The 17,831-nt window shown below is 47.9% G+C and overlaps 1 protein-coding gene and 1 long non-coding RNA gene across 4 annotated transcripts in view; one reads left to right on the plus strand and one right to left on the minus strand.

Moving 5' to 3' along the window:
• The first annotated feature begins 1,304 nt into the window (after positions 1 to 1,304).
• On the plus strand, positions 1,305 to 17,761 carry st6galnac (ST6 (alpha-N-acetyl-neuraminyl-2,3-beta-galactosyl-1,3)-N-acetylgalactosaminide alpha-2,6-sialyltransferase). Of its 3 annotated transcripts, XM_064324412.1 has the most exons (11): positions 1,305 to 1,462; positions 6,390 to 6,684; positions 7,707 to 7,902; positions 8,838 to 9,003; positions 10,196 to 10,370; positions 11,830 to 11,968; positions 13,065 to 13,168; positions 13,403 to 13,486; positions 14,069 to 14,168; positions 15,462 to 15,504; positions 15,548 to 15,633. In XM_064324412.1, the coding sequence occupies exons 2-10, from the start codon at positions 6,530 to 6,532 to the stop codon at positions 15,471 to 15,473; spliced, it is 1,131 nt and encodes a 376-aa protein (XP_064180482.1). In that variant the 5' UTR covers positions 1,305 to 1,462; positions 6,390 to 6,529; the 3' UTR covers positions 15,474 to 15,504; positions 15,548 to 15,633. The 3 variants fall into 3 exon arrangements, with proteins under 3 accessions (XP_064180482.1, XP_064180480.1, XP_064180481.1); XM_064324410.1 differs by lacking the exon at positions 15,462 to 15,504 and having other exon boundaries at positions 15,548 to 17,761; XM_064324411.1 differs by lacking the exons at positions 1,305 to 1,462; positions 15,462 to 15,504 and adding an exon at positions 5,043 to 5,063 and having other exon boundaries at positions 15,548 to 17,761.
• The window catches only part of LOC135249128 (uncharacterized), a 138,236-nt gene continuing 136,637 nt past the window's right edge, over positions 16,233 to 17,831 (minus strand). Inside the window, exon 3 of the long non-coding RNA XR_010328595.1 lies at positions 16,233 to 16,363. This is a non-coding gene — a long non-coding RNA (uncharacterized LOC135249128). The remainder of the gene's footprint in view (positions 16,364 to 17,831) is intronic.

Consider the following 17,831-nt stretch of genomic DNA (forward strand, 5'->3'; position numbering starts at 1 on the left):
CTCTAAACGAGGTTCAGTGCCTCCAAACGAGGCAGCTCAGTGCCTCCAAACGAGGCAGCTCAGTGCCTCTAAACGAGGTTCAGTGCCTCCAAACGAGGCAGCTCAGTGTCTCTAAACGAGGCAGCTCAGTGTCTCTAAACAAGACTCAGTGTCTCTAAACGAGGCAGCTCAGTTTCTCTAAACGAGGCAGCTCAGTGTCTCTAAACGAGGCAGCTCAGTGCCTCTAAACAAGACTCAGTGTCTCTAAACAAGGCAGCTCAGTTCCTCTAAACGAGGCAGCTCAGTGTCTCTAAACGAGGCAGCTCAGTGTCTCTAAATATAGCAGATCACTACCTCTAAATGAGGCTCAGTGCCTCTAAACGAGGCAGCTCAGTGCCTCTAAATGAGGCTCAGTGCTTCTGAACAAGGCAGCTCAGTGCCTCTAAATGAGGCTCAGTGCCTCTAAACGAGGCAGCTCAGTGCCTCTAAACGAGGCAGCTCAGTGCCTCTAAACGAGGCTCAGTGCCTCCAAACGAGGCAGCTCAGTGAGTGTTTCTGTGTGTGTGTGTGAGAGAGAGAGAGGATGTGCGTATGGTGTGTGTATGTTTGGTGTGTGAGTGTGTGAGAGAGATAGAGAATGTGAGTGTGCGGTGTGTGTGTGTGTGTGTTTGGTGTGAATGTGTGTGTGTGTGAGAGAGAGAGTGTGAGTGTGAGTGTGTGAGAGAGAGAGAGAGAGAGAGAGAGAATGTGTTTGTGTGTGTGAGAGACAGTGTGAGTGTGTGTGGTGTTTGTGTGCAATGGAGGGAGAATGTGAGTGTGTGTGTGACAGGGAGAAGGACAGATAAAGTGTGATTGTCTTTGTGCAGATGGCAGTGTTTTCTGTTTCCCCTGTTAGCAGGGCAGGAAGCAGACGTGTGTGTGCGTGCGTGCGTGCGTGTGTGTGTGCGTGCATGTGTGTGTGTGGGCATTTGTTTGAACATGTCTGTCTTAGTATCTTGGCGTATATTCTATGACAACTGTTCTGAAGAAGTAAACTCTGAGAAAAAGTGTGTTCAGCCTAATCCTAGATGCACCCCCCTCTCGAGTTCTGTTTCTGTTTCTGTTTCTTTCTCTCTCTCTCTAGTCACTCTCTCTCTCCCTCTCTCCCCCTCTCTCACCCTCTCTCTCTCTGCCCAAGGCATTGGGGGAGGTCCCACACCCTCTCTCCCCCTCTCTCTCTGGGGCGTTGGGGGAGGTCCCACACCCCCCCTCCCTTTCTCTCTCTCTCTCCCTCTCTCTCTCCCCCCTCCCTCTCTCTCTCTCTCTCTCTATCTCTCTGTCTCTCTTGCTCTCTCTTTCCGCGGTGTTGGGGGAAGTCCCACAGCTGTTGCTTGTTAGAGGAAGTCTCCACCCCTCTGGGCTGTGTCAGTTCAGAGATCTGAGAGAGCTGGAGGGGTCTGGACGCGCAGAAACTGTGTCTGACGTACCTGCCGGTTTGAGCCAGGTGAGCTGATCTGCCGCGTGTTCGCACACCGTCCGGGGTCAGGCGCGGCGGGGGCCGCTCTGACCATGAGAGGAAGTTTGAGATTAAAATGGAAAGCTGGTTTATTTTTATTACACACCTCCCATAACCTCCTCTCAGTGAAGGTGATTATAGGAGGTATGGGCGCATGATGGTAGGGTTGAAGTTGTACAGAGACGGGTAATCCTCTGGTTGTTTGAGATGGCTGATCCACTGGTTGTGTGAGATGGCTGATCCACTGGTTGTGTGAGATGGCTGATCCACTGGTTGGTTGTGTGAGGCGGGTGATTGGCTGGTTGTGTGAGGTTGTTAGACACTGCCTTCCTCTGGGCTCCTCACCTCGGTCCGCTCAGCGCTTCCTCTGTAGCCAGAACAGTTCCTCGCCTGGCCTCTGCTAACTGCCAGTCTGACATCCTGGATGAGCTGTGTGTACGTGGGGGGCGGGGGCGGAAATGAGCTCTGAGTTTTGCTTGAGTTTCGTTTGGGGTTTGGGATGTTCTGTTTTGTTAGAGTGTTGTTTGTATTTAGATTGAGCCTTTGTTTACAGCTTTAAGGAAGTTCTGATTTGTTTGTGAGATACATGAGAGGAAGAACTTACAGTTGGCGGCGATGTCCCCCCCCCCAGGGAAGACGTTTATCAGGAGAACACAGCGGGAGTACTGGGGGTGGGGTCTGAGTCGTCAGGGCAACATTGTGGGGGAGAGCGGCAGAGAATGACTCAGGCCAGACGAGGGGGGGGCGGGGGGCGTTTGGGAGAGAGTAATGCGTGGCTATCACTGTATGTATCACATGCATATATATCGCCCTCCATAGACAGGTTATTATGTAATTTCCTTACTTGGCTTTCCTAACACTGTCATTTTTGGCTTCCATTAATCTAACTGATGGTTTTATCCAGAGTACGTTACAGTGAATGAGAACATGATTGATATGTGTACTCTACAGCATCCCCACATCACTCAGATGCACCCACATTAAAGCACCAGCACACGTTACCTACACTGACCCTGAACCAAGACCACAAACATTGACCATAAGCAGACCACAAACACTGACCATAAGCAGACTACAAACCCTGACCCCAAACCAAGATCACAAACCCTGACCATAAGCAGGCCACAAACACTGACCATAAGCAGACCACAAACCCTGGCCCCAAACCAAGACCACAAACCCTGGCCCCAAACCCTGACCACATGCAGACCACATTCTGTTGCCTTGACTTAATTTAGACGTTCATACAGCAAGACACTGAGGAAGTAACTTTCAGTATGTACAATTGGACATAAATAAAATGTCAGTTATTCATTATTAATTTGGCCTATCAATTTCATATTACAGTGGTAATTATTATAGTTCCCGTGTTTAACTACTTAATGTTCATTGGCTTTAATATGTATTTACAATGTGCTTTTCACACCAAAAAAGCCATTCTGAATCATATAAAACTGAACAGAAAGAAGAGGGACAGAAGATTGTTTCCAGCAGAAAATCTTTAGATATTTTCCATCTACACCTCTCGCTCATTGACAACAGAACAGAATAGAACATAAAAGAACAGAATGGAACAAAATGGTAAATATGTCACTATTGTTATATTATTAATGATATAATGGGAATTTTCCTTCTGCTGCTTGTAGTTCACCTTGATGAATATCAGTTCTGCAGTAAAGTATATATTCCTCTGGGTATTGGCTCTTACTTTTCAGTGCTGTGCCCTTTTAACACTGAAACTGCAAAAGCAAAAACAGTTCTCGTTCTAGTTTATTCCGGACTTCTTGAGCTGGGGCCCTGGGATCTGATGGCTTACTCAGTTATGCGGAGTACAGTGGGTGTGAGCGGTCATATGACATTTAATGGCCTTTCCCTTCTGGCAGTGTGTAGCACAGAGGTCGGCTGGCTGTGGGCGATTACTGTCTAACTGGCCGGATTCCAAACTCTGCCTGTTTGCCTGTGTCTCACACTGCGGGCCCTGCCCTAGGAAACTGTATTACATTCAGAATGCTCTCTATTAGAGTTTAAGACTGGTGTCCCTGGGGCATCCCCAAACATATTTAAACTAATTGCACTTTAAATTTAATTCATTCAAAATTATATATCTTCTACATGCAACGTAACATGAGCAGTCAAAATGTATAGAAAAGGACATTAAGAATATCTCTTATTTGTTCCTGGTTAAAAATGGTTTTGTGGTTATTTGTTTTTTTTAAAAAAGGTTGCAGGCTTTGTTTCTACACGCAGTGGAGCAATGCACTCTGGGGTTGCTGCTCCTGGTCTGAAGAGCTGTTAGGCTGTTCTGAGTGTGAAGGGGCGTGTTTTTAACGGCCATAGACTTATTTGAAACACATTGAGCTGGATTCAAAGGGTAATTCTCTTTGTGTGGAGTGTTTCTAACACAAATATAAAAAAACCTGTTGAGCACTTCAGCGCGCCCCTGTAAAAGAGTCTCCGGTCTCACAGGGTCTTCCCTGCATAAATAAAGGAAAATAAACAAATAAAAGTTTCCTCAAGATCTATTCAATGAAAAATAACTAAACATGTCTTTGGAATCAAACTTTACAGGAACAGGCAGAATGTATCTGTTTCCCCACGCCTTTAGCTGTAACTGAAATGAGGGGTCGCTGTAAATGCGTTCCACGTGCTGGCCTGTTCTGAGCAGTATGCCCACGGTCGTTTCAGACTCGGACCTCTGAGTTTCTAGCAGAAGAATCCAAGTCATTTAACTTCTGAGTACGGAGTCATCCTCAGACTAATGCCATCTGTAACAAGTCTGAAGTTTTCTGAGCTTCTCATAAATTAAAAACAAGTCCCCTGACCTCTGAGACTAAGCCAGAGGAGGTGCTGCTGTCAGCCATAAACTTCAAGAGCAAGTATGCCACCCAGCACCGAAGCATACACATCAGTGATCTCTGGGCATTTCATGTTTCTGTAGCACCTTTCCCCACTCAAAATGTCCTAAACATTCCAATTACAGGTTTTAAAAAAGGAATGGAGTCAGATAAACTTGTTTTGTCTTTCCTGCGACACAATCTTAATCCTACAGTTTGGGACAGTTTAAAACAATCGTCATTTAAATATCACGCCTCTATATATTCTCGGTTTAGAGGCCTCGCCCCTAGAGTTTATGACATGGAGAAGCGTAGTACGGCCAAGAAGTGAAATTTCTCCGACCTAGAAAGTGTGAAAGGAAATCACTGCTGCGGTCAACAGCGTTGCCGTAGACAATCGAACTCCAGCTGAGGTTGGAATATTTACATCCGTGATATATATATATATATATATATATATATATTATATATATATATATATATATATATATATATATAGTAATTAGCTTATATCGCAATTCTTTAGGCTACATTTAGGTGAAGAAAAATGGTCAGACCTCAAACTCGCCACCAAAAAGCGTGTTGCAGCCCGTAGGCGCAGCACCCAGCTGACTGGAGGAGGCCAGCTGGATTCCAGGCTTGCATTGACGCAGAGTGAGGAGCGATATCCACGCTTATCGGGTCTGCTTCCATTTTGGGCATAACAGGTAGCGGAGGAGACACAGACGCGCCACCTGTGTCCGAGCCGGATAATGGTAAACATTTAATAGCCTAGGCTACTAGTATTTAAATAATTACACGGTTGCAGGGTTAATTTATTTCGTCATTTTAATGATGTTTTAATGATGTTATAAACATGCTTTCGTTTCGTTCGTTTCCGTCTTACGGGCGCGTAGAGGTCTTCTAACAGAGCCAGATCTGCCATTGCCGAGATTTGATGACTGTCAAAGCTCTTGTTTAAATAGGTGACTGAATAAGCATCTAACCTAATTGCTTGTAATTATGTCACCAGTAGCATAGCCTAACAAGTAGGCTATCTCAAAATGAGAGAAATTAATCTCATAGCCTATACCAAAAAACTGTTAACCCCGTTAATTGCAAACAAATTGAAAATCACTATTTATGTTAGGGATATGACACAGTCGATGTAGGCCTTTACAAAATAAAATATTTTGCCATAGGCTACATATTTTTAAGTGATGAATATGTGGCTGCATATGCTTAGATGCCAGTCAGAATATGGTCTAATAACAATTCTCCCACTCAGCCAGATTTACTATGCTGTACCGCAAGTCCACGCTGACATGAAAACTTGCGTACACGAGTTGAGACTTGACGTGAGATTTGATCGTAGCCTACGCTCACGTCCAAATTGATAAATGCCGAGCTTTGCGTGGAAATGACTGTACGCCCAGTTTTCTGTCGTACGTTCATTCCGTAAATGAGGGCCAAAGACATTCCAAAATAGAGGGAAGTATGATTCAGGTCTACCGATAGTGAGAAGATGTTGAGTGTTTCCCTGCCATTTCCTGTCCTAAACTAATCTGCTTAATATTTATATTTGGATTGATCCACTATTATCTTTCTTTAGCTCAGTATTTCCATGTCCCCCTGCAGGAAACATGTTGTGAGGGTTTGTGTGTTTTGTCTTTGCTGAGCCCTGTTTTGCAGCTTGATAGACTTGAACGTCCCTTAACAGGATCTCCACAGAGGCACAGGAAGTTACAGTCTCTGTTAGCACTTCCTGTTGACAGTGGCTGTGAGCAGTTCCTTGTGGTTTTGAACAGTCTCCAAAAAATAAAGGGTAGGTGGGGGGGGGGGGGGACGGTTAGGGGGCGGGGCAGAGGGTGCAGGGTGTGAGCATGATGTCATCAGGTCTTTAAAGGGCAGCAGGGCAGCTGCTTGTGCGAGAGTAGATGATGTAACACAATCACAGCCAGCTGCCAACCAGAAATAACCAACCCATCTCTGTCACACTCTTCCTCTTTATCTCTCTCCCTCATCATCTCTCTCTGTTCTCTCTCTGTCTCTCTCTCTGTTCTCTCTCTCTCTCTCTCTCTCTGTCTCTCTCTCTCCCTTAGGACGCTAGTTCAGGGGACCCTCCGCTGTGACCTTTGGCTGACCTCTGAAGGAGTCATCCTGGGGGAGCACGGTGCGGAACCTCACCCATGCCCCCACTCCAGAGTCCTGCTTTGGCCGTGTTCCCGGCAACAGTGTCGCCATGACAGCAGGGGGTCTGCGAACAAAGCTAGGCATGTCCTTCCTGGGCGTGTGTGGCCTGCTCGTTCTCTACATGTGCCTTAGCCTGCAGACCCCCGTGCCCGGGCGCATGCAGACCCCGGGCCCCGCCCCGCAGCCCCGCCCACACCTCGCCAGGTATGCCTCCTCCAAAGGTCCCAGAGGTGGGGACATAGTGCTTCATGAGTGGGCTGATACTGTGTGTGTGTGTGTGTGTGTGTGTGTGTGTGTGTGTGTGTGTGTGTGTGTCTGTGTGCGTGTGTTGTGTGTGTCTGCGTGTGCCTGGTGTGGTTGGTGTGTGTGTTTCTGTGTGTGTGCGTGTGTCTGTGTTGTGGTGTGTGGTGTGGCCGTGTGTCGGTGTCGTCCGTGTGTGTCTGGTGTGGTGGTGTGCTGTGTGCTGTGGCTGTGTGTGTGTGTGTGTGTTGTCGTGTGTGTGTGTGTGTGTTGTGTTGTGGTCGTGTGTGTTGTGTGTGTGGGGTGTGGTGTGTGTGTTGTGTTGTGTGTTGGTTGTGGTGTGTTGTTGTCTGTGTGTGTGTGTGTGTGTGTGTGTGGTTTGTTGTCTTGTGTGTGTGTGTGTGTTGTGTGTGTCGTGGTGTGTGTGTGTGTGTGTGTGTGTCTGTGTGCGTGCGTGTGTGTGTGTGTGTGTGTGTGTGTGTTTGTGTGTCTGTGTGTGTGCGTGCGTGTGTGTGTGTGTGTGGTGTGTGTGTGTGTCTGTGTGTGTGTCTGTGTGTGTGCGTGCCTGTGTGTGTGCGCGTGTGTGTCTGTGTGTGTGTGTGTGTGTGTGTGTGTCTGTGTCTGTGTGCATGCGTGCGTGCGTGTGTGTGTGTGTGTGTGCGTGTGTCTGTGTGCATGCGTGCGCGTGCGTGTGTGTGTGTGTTTGTGTGTGTCTGTGTGTGTGCGCGTGTGTGGCTGTGTGCGTGTGTGTGTCTGTCTGTGTGTGTGTATGTGCATGTGCAGGTGTGTGTGTGTTTACAGGGGTGTGTCACTAATGTGTCACTTGTAAATTTTGCCTTCTAATTCTTTCAGTCTGATGTAATCAAGCGGGTGGGGAGGGGGAAGGAGGAGGGGCAGAACGGAGTGAGGGAAAGACTGAGAGGGAGGGAGAGATAGAGGAGAGATGTTTCCAGATGTTTCTTTGTTGCTGAGTCATTCGTGTGCAGCTTAGGGGCTGTGGATACTGCTGCTGAACACCATGATGCCCCTGAAACCCCAAAACCCCTCAGTCAAACCACACACCCTGCCCCAGGGCCACCCCGGACCTCCAAACCCCCACCACCACCCCCTCCCCCCAGCAAACCCACAGAGCCGCCTTTCATTGGAGATCAATACGCTCAGGACGATTTGGAGCCTCTCACTGTGAGTTTCCCTTGTGTCCTGTTCCAGTCACAGTTACAGTCTCTGTCACAGTCAGTTCAGTTCTGTCAGTACGTACGTCTCTCTCGTCACAGTTACAGTCCTCGTCACATTCTTCGGCACGTACAGTTTCTCCTGTCAAAGTTACAGTTTCTTTCTGTCACAGTCACAATTACAGTTTCTCTCTGTCACAGTCTCTGTCGCAGTCATAGTCACAATTACAGTCTCTCTCTGTCTCAGTCACAGTTACAGTCTCCCTCTGTCACATTCACAGTCTCTCTCTGTCACAGTCACAGTTAAAGTCTCTCTCTGTCACAGTCACAGTTACAGTCTCTCTGTTACAGTCACAGTTAAAGTCTCTCTCTGTCACAGTCACAGTTACAGTCTCTCTATCACAGTCAGTCTCTCTGTCACAGTTACAGTTTCTCTGTCACAGTCAGTTACAGTCTTTCTGTCAGTCACAGATACTGTCTCTCTGTCACAGTCACAGTTACAGTCTCTCTCTGTCACATTCTCTCTGGCACAGTTACATTTTCTCTCTGTCACAGTTAAAGTCTCTCTCTCTGTCACAATCACAATTACACTCTTTCTCTGTCACAGTCACAGTTCCAGTCTCCCTCTGTCACAGTCACAGTTACAGTCTCTCTCTCTGTCACAGTCAAAGTCTCTCTCTGTCACAGTCACAGTCTCTCTCTTTCACAGTTACAGTTTCTTTCTGTCACAGTCACAGTTACAGTCTTTCTGTCACAGTCACAGTTACAGTCTCTCTGTCCAGTCACAATTACAGTCTCTCTCTGTCACAGTCTCTGTGATAAACAGGTGTAGTCTCTGTGTGATAAACAGGTGTAGTCTCTGTGTGATAAACAGTTACAGTCACTTTGTGATGAACAGTTACAGTCTCTCTTAGTGAACCCTCGTGGTCTCTCTCCCTCCCTCAGAACTGCCCAGTGGGGATTCGGCAGAGGATCATGGGTACTGTTTTTGGGGAACGGTTCCTGCCGCAGGTTCCCGTCCTGCAGTGGCAGGGTCACGTCTCCCCAGAGCAGTACCAGCGTCTCCGGAGATATCCTGGGGCCCATGGCTGGGGGGGAGTCGATTTCCAGAGTAAGAACTCTCAAGCCTGTAACACACCTGTAATACACCTCACACTCACCTGTAACACAACTCACACACACCTGTAACACACCTCACACTCACCTGTAACACACCTCACACACTCCTGTAACACACCTCACACTCACCTGTAACACACCTCACTCACACCTGTAACACACCTCACACCTCACACTCACCTGTAACATACCTCACTCACACCTGTAACACACCTCACACACCTCACACACCTAACCCTAACCCTAACCCTGACCCACCCCCCCCCCCCCCCCCCGGAGGAGAAGCAAAGCTGGCTAAAAGCTCTGCAACAACTTTAAGCAGCTGCTCTGCTGATGATCTGCTACTGCTCTACTGCTGCTGCTCTACTGCTGCTCTACTGCTCCTGCTCTGCTGCTGATCTGCTGCTGCTCTACTGCTCCTGCTCTGCTGCTGATCTGCTACTGCTCTACTGCTGCTGCTCTACTGCTGCTCTGCTGCTGATCTGCTGCTGCTCTACTGCTGCTCTACTGCTGCTGCTGGTCTGTTGCTGCTCTACTGCTCCTGCTCTGCTGCTGATCTGCTACTGCTCTACTGCTGATCTGCTGCTGCTCTACTGCTCCTGCTCTACTGCTGCTCTGCTGCTGATCTGCTGCTGCTCTACTGCTGCTCTGCTGCTGCTCTACTGCTGCTCTGCTGCTGATCTGCTGCTGCTCTACTGCTGCTGCTGGTCTGCTGCCGCTCTACTGCTGCTCTACTGCTTCTCTGCTTCTCTGCTGTCGCCCTGCTGCTGCTGATCTGTTGCTGCTCTGCTGCTCTAATTCTGCTCTGCTGCTCTAATTCTGCTCTGCTGCTCTAATTCTGCTCTGCCGCTGCTGCTCAGCTGCAATAAAGTAGCTTTTTGGCACCAATAAGAGTACTCCAGTAAATGCAAGGGCACATCAGCTTGTCATCATTTTTTTTAAATCATAAAATGTCCCACCCCTGGTTCCGGTTGGTAATAGGAACTTCCGGTGTACATTGCTGCAGTGTTATGCCTGGCCACACCCCTTTATGGCCACACCCCTTCAAAAACCCTTAATGTTTCTGCTTCAACAGCAGAGGAACGGAACTTTAACAGTGATGCAGTTTGCCACCCAGGTGTGATGTCATTTCCTGTGAGAAATGAGCACCAGTCTCATTTGTGTTTGTGACTTCCTGTCCGTAGCCCTGGAAGCTTCTCTGTCCGTCCTGAACTCCTCGGCCAATCGGTGCCTGTTTGACGACTGGGGCAGCCGGGGAAAGGGCGCGGCCTGCATCCGCTGCGCGGTGGTGGGCAATGGCGGGATTCTGCGGGGGTCAAAGAAAGGTCAGGAAATCGACCAGCACGACTACGTCTTCAGGTGGGGACTGTGGGTGGGCTGCCTCGCTGTTTACCTCTCACTTCCTCTCTATCATTCTGTTTCCGAGGCGATGCACACAGCTCACATGAGCTGAGCTGCGCCATCGGACTGGATTTATGCGTTACTGACACAGGAATGTCTGTCCGTGTAGCCTTTCGCTTTGATAACAATTAAGATAAAAATGAAAAATTAAGATATCGGAAATTGTATCTTCAAATTCCCTCTATTTTCACTTGGCAGATTCTTGCTGACATTTCCTTCAGAAAACAGTGTACTGACTAACTGGTCCACACAAACAAATAGCAGGGCAAATTAATCTAAAAAAAATCATAAAACCATTACACAGTGGATAAAAGCACCAAATTTGGTACAAACACTCTTCGGGATGTATAGAACCATCTCGAAGGTGTGTCCTAAACTTTGAACCTATGAAAGGTTTTTATTGGAATGGTATGGTCCTTCTGTCCTCTGCCCCAACAATCAGGCTGAAATGCAGCCTCAACAATCAGGTTGAAATGCAGCCTCAACAATCAGGCTGAAATTCAGCCTCAACAATCAGGTTGAAATTCAGCCTCAACAATCAGGCTGAAATTCAGCCTCAACAATCAGGTTGAAATGCAGGCCTCTTCAGTGAGGCTGCTCGCCCCACAGGCACACGGCCCACAGACTGGATATAAGTGGCTAAAACATTTTGGTTGAAACTGTGGTTCTGTATTAGTTAGCGTTTCATTTCTGTGATAGTTACTATGCTAGCCAGGTTGCAGCTGTTAAAAATAAACACTGTATATGAGTGTCAGTGATGTGTGTGAGTGTCAGTGCTGTGATGTATATGGGTGTCAGTGCTGCAGTGTGTATGAGTGTCAGTGCTGCGATGTATATGAGTGTCAGTGCTGCGATGTATATGGGTGTCAATGCTGCGATGTATATGGGTGTCAGTGCTGTGAGGTATATGAGTGTCAGTGCTGCAATATATACGAGTGTCAGTGCTTCAGTGTATGAAATGGACCCCCCACCCTGGGTTTCCCAGGGCTCCTCAGGTTAGCCGATCCAGGTGAGATCCAGGTGAGATCCAGGTGTTCAGGTTGGGGTTCAGCTGGTTTTACTGAGAATATGAACCCGGTGACCGCCTTTCTGTCATTAACCTGCCTGTGTGTCATGTGACTACTTGTGTCAGGGTGCCATTCATATGAAGAGACTCTCCAAGGAGCTAAAGCTGTTCACCTAGTGTGATGTGTGTGTGTGTGCGTGTGTGTGTGTGTGTGTGTGTGCGTGTGTGATGTATGTGTGTGCGTGCGTGCGTGCGTGCGTGGTGGTGTGTGTGTTGCGTGCGTGTGTGCGTGTGTGTGTATGTGTGTGTGCGTGCGTGCGTGCGTGCGTGTGTGTGCGTGTGTGCGTGTGTGTGTGTGTGCGTGTGTGCGTGTGTGCGTGTGTGCGTGTGTGTGTGTGTGTTGTTTTGCAGGACTAACGGTGCTGTGATTAAGGGCTTTGAGGAGGATGTGGGCTCTCGCACATCACTGTACACCTTCTCCACAAATACCCTGCGCAACTCCTTACTCAGTTACACATCTGTGGGGTACAAGGGCCCCCCCATCTCTGAGGTACCCACACACACACACACTCACACACACACACACACACACACACACACCTATACTCACACACACATATACTCACACAATCACCCACACACACACACTCACACACACGCCTATACTCACACACGCATACCCACACACACACACACACACACACATATACTCACACACACATATACTCACACAATCACCCACACACACACACACTCACACACACACCTATACTCACACACCCATACCCACACACACACACACACTCACACACACACTCATATACACTCACACACTCATATACACACATACACACTCACACACACACACACACTCATATACACACACACTCACACACACACACACACTCACACACACACTCATGTACACACTCACACACACACACACATATAATCACACATGCATACCCACACACACACACTCACATACACACTCATATACACTCACACACACTCACACATACACTCCCACACACACTCACACACACACACACACACTCATACCCACACACACACACACACACACACACATAATCACACACACATACTCACACACGCGTATACACTCACACACGCATACACCCACACACACACACACACACACATACTCACACACACATATACTCACACGCGCATACGCACACACACACACATACTCACACATGCATACGCACACACGCGCATACACACACACACACACACACACACACACACACACGCACACTCACGCACACACACACTCACACACACGTGCATACACCCACACTCATGTACACACACACACACGCACACATGCGCGCACAAACACACATTTTATTTAATGATTATACCCACTAGGCCTGTATTATGCTGTAAGTAAATAATTAACTGTTTTAATGATCAGATCATTTGCATATTTACTCTAACTTCTCACCTGCTTGCTTCATGTTGGTCCTCCCTCCCCTCATCTACCTCTCCTTTTCTCCCTCCCTCACACTCCCTCTCTCCCCCCTCTCCCTTTCTCTCTCCCCCCCTCTCTCTCTGTCTCTCTCCCTGCCCCCTCTCTCTCTCTCTCTCCCCCCATCCCCCTCTCTCTCCCTCTCTTGCAGGAGACTCGGTATGTGTTTTTGCCGGATCATGACCGGGACTACATCCTGCTCAGAGCTGCAGCCACTCACACGCCTGTGGACAGAGGGCCAGAGCGTAGTAAGAGGTCAGCAGGTCAAGGGTCATCTCTATCCTGCAGCGAATGGAGAAGCAGGACTGATGAAGTCTGCTGTGATGTCATCTCTGTCCTGCAGCAAATGGAGAAGCAGGACTGATGAAGTCTGCTGTGATGTCCTGCAGCGAATGGAAAAGCAGGACTGATGAAGTCTGCTGTGAAGTCCTCTTCCTGTGAGATTGACCTTTCTCCTCTTTTTCTGTCTGCGTTGTGTTCCCCTCACAGCCCGCCCCCTTATTTTGGGGAACATGTGACGGCTCAGAAATTTAAAATGTATCACCCAGACTTCATCAGGTACCTCAGAAACAGGTGAGAGTCACTTCTCAGCCCCACCCTTTTGTCTCAGTGTTACTGTCTCTGCAGAGGGACATGTCTTACACTGTCTCAGTGTTACTGTCTCTGCAGAAGAACATGTCTTACACTGTCTCAGTGTTACTCTGCAGAGGGACATGTCTTACACTGTCTCAGTGTTACTGTCTCTGCAGAAGAACATGTCTTACACTGTCTCAGTGTTACTCTGCAGAGGGACATGTCTTACACTGTCTCAGTGTTACTCTGCAGAGGGACATGTCCTACACTGTCTCAGTGTTACTCTGCAGGGGGACATGTCCTACACTGTCTCAGTGTTACTCTGCAGAGGGACATGTCCTACACTGTCTCAGTGTTACTCTGCAGAGGGACATGTCCTACACTGTCTCAGTGTTACTGTGTCAGCACTTCCTGTACAATCCCCTTCCCTTACGAGAGCTCAGGCCACTTCCTGTGGAGTTCTGTGCCGGATTGTGGGGTAGAGCTTGTGCACAGAGATGGGGTGGGTGGGTGTTGGGGGGTATATTTCAGCACTATGAAAATGAGCTGACATTTCTCTAAATATGAATTATTTTATTCCAGGTTTCTAAGAGCCTCAGTTCTGAAGACCAAGTATAGACATCTGTACCGCCCTTCAACTGGAGCTGTAATGCTATTGGCTGCCCTGCACACATGTGACCAGGTGAGAAACAGGAGTGACAGTATGTTCACAGCCCATATTAGTTTATATCAAATTCAGAGACACGCACGCACACACAGAAACACACACGCACACGCACATGCACACAGACACGCACACACACACAGACACACACACACACGCGCACACACACAGACACGCACACACAGAAACGCACACACACACACACGCACACGCACACAGACACACACACACATACACGCACACAGACACACACACACGCACACACACACACAGACATGCACACACAGACACGCACGCACACACACACACATACACACACACACACACACACACACGCACACGCACACAGACACACACACACACACATACACGCACACGCACACAGACACACACACACACAGAAACACACACGCACACACACACACGCACGCACACAGACACGCACACACACATGCGCACACGCACACAGACACGCACGCACACACAGAAACGCACACACGCACGCACACAGACACGCACACACACACGCACACACACAGACACGCACACACAGAAACACACGCGCACACACACACACGCACGCACACAGACACGCACACACACACACGCACACACACAGACACGCACACACAGAAACACACGCGCACACACACACGCGCGCGCACGCACACGCACACATACACGCACACGCACACACACACGCTCACACAGACACGCACACACAGACACGCACGCACACACACGCTCACACAGACACGCACGCACACACACACATTTCAGCACACACCCTTACATTTCACAGTTTACATTTAGTCAGTTGGATGTTTGCTGGAGCAATGGCGGTGCCTCTTCTGAGAATCAAACTCGTAGCCACGGGGTTAAAGCCCAGAACCCCGACTCTTGTACTGTACCTGTTTTTAGTGCCTTCGGATAAGAACGCATTCCGCTAAACTGCACTGCGGTAAAGCCACACACCCTCCAACAAGAAGCACATCGAATCACCTGCATTCATTTTCAATGAGAGCCGATTCTTCGTGTCCGCAAGGCATGCTGGGATAGCCGGCGATGTGAGGCCAGCTGGCGGAGTGACCGGAAGGATGGGGAACATGCGATAACCAATCAGATTAAAAATCACATGTGTAAACTGTCTCCAATTTCAAATTTCCCCCATTTCACATAGTTCTGATCGTATAATAACCGAGCAGGGTTCTGTTCTGTGTTCTAGGTGAGCATGTAAGAACCGATCAGGGTTCTGTTCTGTGTTCTAGGTGAGCATATAAGAACCAATCAGGGTTCTGTTCTGTGTTCTAGGTGAGTGCGTAAGAACCGATCAGGGTTCTGTTCTGTGTTCTAGGTGAGCATGTAAGAACCGATCAGGGTTCTGTTCTGTGTTCTAGGTGAGCGCGTACGGCTTCATGACGCCAGATTTCAGGAAGTACTCGGACCACTACTATGACAACACATACCGGCCCGTCGGCTTTTTCATAAACCACGACCTGCACATGGAGATGTCGCTATGGCAACAGCTGCACCAAGCAGGCCTTATCCTCCTCTACATGCGTCAGTGAGCGCTCTCGCCCGATCACCGTGGAAACACCAGCCACTCCACCTGACTCTGGGTGGGAGGGGAGGGGAGGAGTAGTGTCCACACATTTCCACTGCAGCCCCTCCTCTGACCTTTTCATAGATTCTTATTCAGATCATTTTATGTTGAAGTGTATATTTTATTTTTATGAGCTGCATTTATCAGTATAAATGCACTCAGCGAGGAGAAGAGATGATGATTTGCACTGTGGGGCCAGGCCCCCAGCTCGACATACCCAATACACTGCGGACCGCTCTCCTGTGGATGGAGCCTCGCTTCGTGCACTTCCTGCTCCCTGTTGTGCTTGCTGTTAGGGACTCTTCAAGTGCCTTGAATCTGCCATATTCCAAACAATCAAACTACGCTTCCCAGCGTGCCTCAGCACTGAGACTCATACTGGAGTACCTGGGAGAGTGTGTATTTCTGTGTCACATTCTGTACAACCAAAGTATTCAGATAATGTACGTGCACATGGTGTTTGTTTTGTAATTGATATTGGCTCAGACATCACTGATTTGAGAGAGACCGCTTGCTGCCTGGAACGGGTGAAGCTGTCTCATGTGCACCAATCACAGAAACTTCCTGCCCACAGCTGACTGTTGTGATTGGTGCAGATCAGTGATGAGGTCTCAGCGGCCTGTGCTCGGTATTCTGTCTGACCGTAAGTGCCTCAAAGGATTATGGGTACTATCTGCCAAAGTGTTGTGTTTCAGGATTGGGCTGTGCCAGCTTTTCAGTTGGAATGTAAAGCTCACACTGCAGGCTTAGTAGCTACTAGTTAGTTTGTGACTAGGCAGCTACTAAACTTGGTCGCACCATGTGTCCTTAACTCAGAAGTTAGCAAGCTCTTCATAAAGGAACGTACAGTCACACAAAATACACAAAATTATGTCGATGTTGATCGATCAAATCGCTGAACTCTATAATATGGAATGGCTGTCACCGCTTGCTTCAGTTGCCGAAACCAATATGGTGCCCAGTGCACCCCCCACCTCTCAATTTCCCCATAAGATGTAATGGAAACCTCCTGCCTTATTTCAATCCAATGGGTCCCCAGTCCCATTTCCAGCCTGTTATTCCCGTAATGTTGGCCAGGAGGGGGTTCACAGTTTTCGAACAATCCTTCAGTACATTCAAATCAGTCTGCCATTGAAACCTTATTAATTACACCGTTTTTTCCGGGTCAGTGTGAATATTTAGTTTATACGCAGGGTTGTGTTCTAATTATGTTGTGTGGTCCAACAGGTTTTATTTCAGTCCTGTGCAAGTTTTAACTGAGTGTAAGTTTGTTACGGCTAGGCTGAGTTCTTATTTATGCACAGTTGATGCATCCAATCCCAGGAGTGGTTCAATGGCTCCGCCTCTTCCTCAGAGGAGCCAATGGAGAGGCAGAGTGGACATAGAGGGTGTGGCACTCTCAGCTTGTTTCTCTGGCATACGAATTGGACACACATGCAGTAATCTACACGTGTCCTGTGTGGAGACCACTCGCCTCATTCTGTCACCAAAAAAAAAAGCTTTATTGTTTGTATAAACTAAACAAATTCCGTTTTCAGATTCAAAAAAAAAAAACAACATTTATGAATCCATAGGAAGTCAGTCTTTACAGTGGAATTGGAGGTGGGGTTTCCTAATGCCAAATATTTTATTTTTTATCCTTTAAAAATACAATCGATAAACAGAAAGAGGAAAATTGTTTTGTGAATACAGTTGTGACTGTGGAGTCCTTGTAACTATGTATAATTCCAACCTCTGATTCTCATGACTATATACTTTAATAACATGCTGTGTCATGCACAGTGCACTGCATCTCAGATCTCTAATGCAAGAATATGTACCTGACCACTGCTCACATTCTGTGGAACAAAGAGGCGTGGCTTCTGCAGAGCCCCTTACGTGCAAACTGTCCCCAGTAAAGATTCAGAGAGAACCTTTTAGCTAGAACACTTTTAAGGTCAGAAAGTGTACTGTGACAAGTTCTTTGTAAAATGTGAAATATGAATAAAATTTGATTTGATATACTGAATGTACCATTTCTTTCAGTCTAAAGAGCTTTAGTGAACCTAATGATAGCCATGCCCCCTCCTTTCACAGGC

The sequence above is a fragment of the Anguilla rostrata genome, chromosome 2, assembly GCF_018555375.3.
Source record: "Anguilla rostrata isolate EN2019 chromosome 2, ASM1855537v3, whole genome shotgun sequence".
NCBI classification, from domain to species: Eukaryota; Metazoa; Chordata; class Actinopteri; order Anguilliformes; family Anguillidae; genus Anguilla; species Anguilla rostrata.